General features: G+C 38.5%; 1 protein-coding gene across 1 annotated transcript; it reads right to left on the minus strand.

The window, feature by feature from the left end:
* Positions 1-411: 411 nt before the first annotated feature.
* On the minus strand, positions 412-1776 carry LOC110701001. Its single transcript, XM_021878579.1, has one exon. The coding sequence runs from the start codon at positions 1774-1776 to the stop codon at positions 412-414; it is 1365 nt and encodes a 454-aa protein (XP_021734271.1).
* Between the last annotated feature and the right edge of the window lie 5825 nt (positions 1777-7601).

Consider the following 7601-nt stretch of genomic DNA (forward strand, 5'->3'; position numbering starts at 1 on the left):
AGGTCGAATTTTGGCTTCCTTCATGTCTCTGTGCACCTTATCACCATCCTATGTCTTCCCTTTGATATTCAACAAATTCCCAATTAGTGCCTCACAAACATTTTTTTCAATGTGCATAACATCAAGACAATGTCGAACCGACAAGTGCTTCCAATAAGGCAGATCCCACAACTTAGACACTTTTTTCCACAACACACCCTTCTTCGGTATCTCTCTGTGCATCTTACCGAAGATTGTCTTAACATTTTTAATTTTCTCATACACTTCCATTCCTGTCAATGGCTCACGACTCACTCCCTTCTCAACATGCCCGTTGAATTGTTGTCTCATCAACCTGTATGGGTGATTTCGACGAAGTGATCGTCTGGTATGCATGTACACATTCTTCCCCTAATGCTTCAAGCGTGTAATTTACATGTCATCCTCACAAATAGGGCATGGTTTTTGTCCACTGACTTTGTACCCTGACAAATTTCCATATGCAAGAAAGTCATTTATAGTACAAAACACCATGGCTCTTAATCTGAAATTGTTACCCGAAAGAGCATCAAATGTCACAAAACCTTCATCCCACAACAGTTTTAAATCGCCAATAAGGGGCTCCAAATAAACATCTATCTCATGGCCAGGTTCTTTAGGACCTGGGATTAGAAGTGATAACATGATGTACTTGCGCTTCATGCACAACCAAGGAGGTAGGTTGTATATTGACAGAAGAACAGGCCATGTACTATGTTGACTACTAAGAGTGCTAAATGGATTCATCCCATCCGTACTTAATGCCAGTCTTATGTTCCTCAGCTCCTTCCCGAATTCTGGAAATGTCTTGTCAATGTGTTTCCATTGCAACGAATCAGCTGGGTGTCTGATCAACCCATCCTTCTTCCTCTCATTCTCATGCCAAACCAACTTCTTTGCTTCATCCTTAATTGAGAACAGGCGCTTCAACCTTGGTATTATAGGAAGATACCATACTACCTTAGCTGGTGGCCACTTCAAGGGATCCTTATTTAAGCCCTCTCGCTTGTATCGTGACACACCACACTTTGGGCAAGCATCCAATTTTGCATTCTCCTTTCGATATAGCACACAATCATTAGGACATGCATAGTTCTTGGTGTAATCTAAACCCAATGGACACATCAACTTCTTTGCATAGTAAGTCGACTTAAGAATGTCATTTCCTTCTGGAAACGTATCAGAGAGGGTTTCCAACAACAAAGTGAAACTAGTGTTGGTCCACCCGCTCTTCGCTTTCAAGTTATATAAAGTTAAAATCCCAGAAAGCTTGGAATACTTAGAACAACCAGGATAAAACGGTGTCTCAGCTGCTTTCGACACATTCTCATATATATGAGAATCTTCATTAACATGATCGCCTAACCCGTCTATCATCTCTTCTATCCTGTCTTCCTCCATGTCATCATTAAAACCCACTTCATTATCATCAAAACCATTCGGCTCTCTCTCATCAGCTTCATTGTCGTTAATAGAAAAATTATCCGCGGGAGGAAATTTTTCACCATGCCAATACCAAATACTGTAGTCTGGCATAAACCCACGAATAATCAAATGGTTTTCTATTTTCTTAATGTCTTCCCACCTCTTCACATTGTTACAATCACGACAAGGGTAGAAAATAGGTCTTGCTTTGGTTAGCCTTTGTTCAACGAGTGTACTCCATTGGTGTTGCACTGCGATTCTACAGAACTCGTTGACCCCGGCTAAGTATTCAAGTGTGGTTCGAGAACCATTATACATCCAACGACGGTCCATTTCTAAAAATATATGATTAAAACCCAAGAAACAAATTATATTCAACTTCACATTTCAACACATTCCAAATGCATGATTCCAAAGGTCCTTATCGCTCTAACCTAACCCATTCTTGGAAGTGTATTCTCACTAGCAAATGGTTGACCATTTTTCGGCCCTAAGGAAATTTCGGCAGCATTTCCCTATGGTTCTCAAAGTACACGATGTAATTAATTTCTTAATTACATATGTACCCCGAGAACTTATTAGGGAATGCTAACACAAAATTACCTTTACTTCCGAAAACAAGCAACCATTTACATCCTATGCGAGAATACAATTCCAAGAACAGTCCCAAACGGGGACTATTCAAGATTTACTCCTAATGAGTAAATCTTGAACGGGTATCTAGGCATATGAAAATATAATGCATAATAAATATGAACACATTCAAGATCAATCATGTCAAATAAAAGTAACCAAACACATAAACATGAGTTATTTACCTAACAAAGAAAATTTGATATTTGATGCAAATAAATTATGCACATACAATAAAATAGACCAACCATGAAACTATACACTAAAAGTATTTATATAAAGTAAAACATACTTCAAAATTTCCAAATGCGAGAAAAATATTCACCTCTACCTCTAATTCTTAGGAATTCGTCACATAAATATCAAGCAGTTATAGCTCTCATCTTTGGTACATCAATCCAACAGAAAAAAGGGAGAAAAATTGCCCGAAGCCTCAAAAATTTTTGTAAGAAAAGAATCCCAAGCCGTTCGCAGGCTTTCATTTACCATACAATGAGAAAATTATTTTCTACAAAAGAAGCATTTTTTTTAAATTTAACACAATGAAAAAAAGGAGACAAGTAACCTAAATCCCTTTCATTAAACTATGGCTACCTACAAACTCATTATATCCTCAAATCTTTACGACGATATAGTCATATAGAAGATGCTAAAATCCCAACAGATTTTACTCCGTAAGAAACAATAATTATGTTCCTAAGCATTGCCTAGCTAGCCATAAACAGCATCGATTCGATGCCGATCATTGCAAGATCACAATAAAACCCAAATGAACCTCCAATACGAGAATCCGAAGACAGATATAATCATTGCAACGTCACAATAAAACCCAGGTTATCCTCAAATACAACTCACAACAATCATCACCAGCTATATTATATAATAAACAGAAAATTTCATCAACTTGATAATTTCAATAATCAACAACCTTAAACAAATTAACCCTTTCTTTATTCATTATTATATAATAATTCACAAACAAATATATAAAATTAAGAATTCCAACTTTCCCACTTCACAGTATCAACTCGGCTCCCCACTTCAAAAATCAACATCAATTATCCAAAAATCCACTCAAATTCATAACAAACAAAATCAAAAACTCAAGCTCAAATTCAAATTCAAATTCAAAAAAGAAAAAAAAAATACCTGGATTGTTGAGTTTCGAGAAGAGAGCTTGCAAAGGAGACCGGAGAAAACCACCTGAGAAAACGAACGGAGAAAACCACCGGAGCAAATGGCGGAAATGGCGAGGAGCAAAAGACCGGAGCTCGCAAGGGAGAAAGGGATGGAGAAGGGACGAAGAAAAAGAGCCGACCACATGAGCTTGCAAGGAGAAAGGGAGAAGAGACGAGGCCCGGCGACGGAGAAACAAAGGACCGGTGAAGGAGCTTCAAGAAGATGAGATTGCGCTTCAATAATGGGGAACAACAGATCGAGTATGAGGGAGGGAAAATAAAAAAAGGGGATTGAAAAGTTTTGAGGGTTATTAATTTTGAACATTTAATCGTAACGAAAAATTTAAGTTAGTTACAAATAAGTTGGTCAATCTCGTGTTGACTTTACTTTTTGTAACAGACAGAAAATGTCCGTTACGAATAACTTAGTATTTGTAACTGTCAGTAATTGTCCATTACAAATAAAAATTTATTCGTAACGGGCAGTAAGGTGCCCGTTACGAATAAGTATTTATTTGTAACGGACACCTTACCGCCCGTTACAAATACTCATTTTTTATGCGGATTGAAATTTTTTTGTAACGGACCTTAATATTGCCCGTTACGAATGATGTTATTGTAACGGGCAACAACATGCCCGTTACGATTAAGCCGTTACAAATAGACTTTTTTCCACTAGTGAAAGAAAGCAATCCCAATGGATCAGTACCCTCTTACACTTAATGGTCAATTTATAAAAGAAGGAGAGGACTATCCATGTCATGAATTTCCAGAACTATTTGTTGTAAACGACATAAGGCAACCGGGATTGGAGATTTTCTTGGATTGTTACTTCATAGATGAAATCCCAATTCCTGTCCATAAGGAGAAAGCACCCCCATGCTTTGACTTTAACGTCATGGGATTACTATTTGGGAGAGAAAATAATGAGCCAATTTATAAAGAAGATAACTCCTCGCTCATTCAAACAGTCTTACAAAGCTAAAGCTTCGATCGCTCGAAGCTAACCACCCCAGCTACAAGGGTGGCGCAAAATCGTTAAGGTAACTACTCCAAGTGGAAGAAAAATATCCATCACGACAGGGCAAGGACCAATGTTTGAAGAGTCGTCTGAGTCAGAGTCTGAGTCAGAGTCTCTCCCTATAGAGTCTTCTAGATCTTTAGTAGTAGCACCTTCCCCTTCTATTTCTCCTCCTAGAATAGTTAGTGATCAAGTCCCTAAGGACATATCACTCTTTGATGTAATGATCTCAGAGTATAATAATATTTCTCCTTCTCCTTATTTCTTGTGTTCTTCTCTAACCAAAGATGACGAGCATTGCTTAACTAACAATGAAAAAGACAAAGAAATTATTAAAGCAATGGAAACACTCGAAAAGAAAACACTGGTAATTGAAGAAACTGAAACGGTTGATATTTCAAATGATTCAACCAATAAAAGAGAAGTTAAAATCGGATTAACACTTAATGAACAAGAAAGAACCGATTTATTTAACTTACTTAAAGAATTTATTGATGTATTTGCTTGGTCATACGAGGATATGCCAGGCATTAATAGAGAAATAGCTCAACACACTATACCACTAATTCCAGGAATGAAACCTGTAAAACAAAAGTTACGTCGAATGAAACCCGACTTAGCTCTTAAAATAAAAGAAGAAGTCCAAAAACAAATAACTGAAGGTTTCATCAAGGTATCCAAATACCCCGAATGGGTCGCCAACGTCGTCCCAGTCCCGAAAAAAGACGGAAGGGTAAGAATGTGTGTCGACTATCGAGATCTAAATAAGGCAAGTCCAAAGGACGACTTCCCTTTACCACACATCGATATTCTGGTAGATAACACGGCGAATCACGCGCTTCTCTCAATCATGGATGGGTACGCAGGTTAATACCAGATTTTCATGGCAGAAGAAGACATGGAGAAAACAACTTTTATAACACCATGGGGAACTTACTGCTACATGGTAATGTCATTCGGGTTGAAAAACGCGGGTGCTACTTACCAACGTGCAGAAACTGCCTTACTCCATGACATGATTCATAAAGAAGTCCAATTATATGTCGACGACATGATTGTAAAATCAAAAGACCGTCCAGGCCATCAAGTAGCCTTAAGAAATTTTTCGAAAGGCTAAGAAAATATATTATGAGGTTGAACCCATCTAAGTGTGCTTTTAGAGTCACCACAGGCAAGCTTTTGGGTTATGTCATAAGCTCTAGAGGAATAGAGATAGACCCAACCAAAATCAAAGCAATCATGTCTATGCCACCGCCCAAAACCGAGAAACAGATTCGAGGATTTATTGGCCGGTTGCAATACATAAGTAGGTTCATATCTAAATTGACGACAATATGTGAACCAATCTTCAAAAAGCTCAAGAAGAATGTACCAGTGATATGGGATGGAGAGTGTCAAAAAGCCTTTGAAAAGATCAAATCCTATCTCGCAAATCCTGCCGTATTAGCACTAGCACTTCCCGGAATACCTCTTAGGTTATATTTGACGGTTACCAAAGAGACAATGGGAGCTATGCTAGCACAAGAAGTATAAGGCAAAGCAATCTACTATCTAAGCAAAAAGATGCTCAAACACGAAGCACGCTATACGCCACTTGAGAAGTTGTGCCTTGCCTTTGTGTGGGCCACAACCAAGTTAAGACATTACATGCTAGTGCATACCGTCTTCGTAGTCTCCCGATTAGATCCACTCAAGTATTTATTCGAGAAATCTACACTCAATGGACGCATATCAAGATGGATAGTCAATTTAGCCCAGTTTGATGTAAGGTTTATGCCGCAAAAAGCTATCAAAGGATCTGTGGTGTCAGACTTTCTAGCAGACTTTCCAATAGAAGACTCGACGCCAATACAAGACAATGAATTTCCAGATGAAGACTTAATGGTCACTGAAGATGATACCTGGACCTTATACTTCGACGGAGCCTCAAACCAAAAAGGGTGTGGCGTTGGAGTATTACTAGTATCACCTAAAGAAGAGCATGTTCCAATCTCCATAAAGCTTGATTTCGATGTTACCAACACTGTTGTTGAATATGAAGCATGCGTGGTAGGCCTTGAAACAATTTGGCATTGGGAGTAAAAAAGTTAAGGATATTCGGAGACTCTTCTTTGATTATCAATCAAATATCTAAAAGGTGGAAAGTAAGGAGCGAAAGTCTAGCCCCTTAATAAACCTATCTGGAAACTCTTACCGATCAGTTAGAGAAGGTAGAATACACATATCTACCTAGGGAAGAAAATCAATTTGCTGATGCCTTGGCAAGATTAGCCTCAATAGTTAGGATTCCCACGGAAATCGAGCAAATGCCTCTAACTATAGAGAAAAGGCACAAACCAGCATACATCCAGGCTATAGAAGACGACGAAGTAGTCCAAGACGAAGAAGAAGAAGAAAAAGAAGAACTGTGGTACACGGATATACTCAATTATGTCACCAAAGGAGAATACCCTCCCCATGCTGACAAAAGAGCAAAACGAACATTAAGACTCTTGGCTTCCCAATATGTACTCATAGACAACGAGCTACATAAAAGGGTACCTAAGGGTCGAGCTCTCTTATGTGTAGGAAAAAAGGATGCACAAAGAGCAATGAGAATAGTCCACGAAGGAATCTGTGGCACGCACATAAATGGCAAAATGTTAGTCCAAAAAATAATGCGAGAAGGATATTATTAGACTACAATGAATAGGGATTGCCATCAATATGTAAAAAGATGCCCTAAGTGCCAAATCTATGCCAATTTACAACATGTTCCTCCATCCTTGCTCTACACCTACACATTGCCATGGCCATTCTCTACATGGGGAATTGACATCATCGGCAAAATCACTCCCCAAGGAATAGGAGGCGACGAATATATCTTAGTAGCAATTGATTACTTCACAAAGTGGGTTGAAGAGCAATCATACGCTAAACTCACTGCAAAACATGTAGCACTCTTTATCGAGAGAAATATTATTTGTCGATATGGAGTCCCACATGAAATGATAAGTGACAATGGAACTCACTTTCAAGCCGAATGTGAAGAATTGTTACAAAAGTATGGCATTCAACATCATCATTCATCCCCCTATAGGCTATAGGCCTCAAGAAAATAGAGCAGTCGAGGCAGCTAATAAAAATTTAAAGACTATCATCGAGAAAATGACGGAAAATTATAAGGATTGGCCTCACAAACTTCATTTCGCATTATGGGGTTACCGCACGTCAATTCGCACATCAACAGGAAATACGCCGTTTTCCTTGGTATATGGAATGGATGCCGTACAACCTGTCGAACTAGAAATTCCATCTCTACGCATTGCATTAGAGAGTAAACTCGA

Source organism: Chenopodium quinoa, unplaced genomic scaffold, assembly GCF_001683475.1.
Source record: "Chenopodium quinoa cultivar QQ74 unplaced genomic scaffold, ASM168347v1, whole genome shotgun sequence".
Lineage (NCBI taxonomy): Eukaryota > Viridiplantae > Streptophyta > Magnoliopsida > Caryophyllales > Amaranthaceae > Chenopodium > Chenopodium quinoa.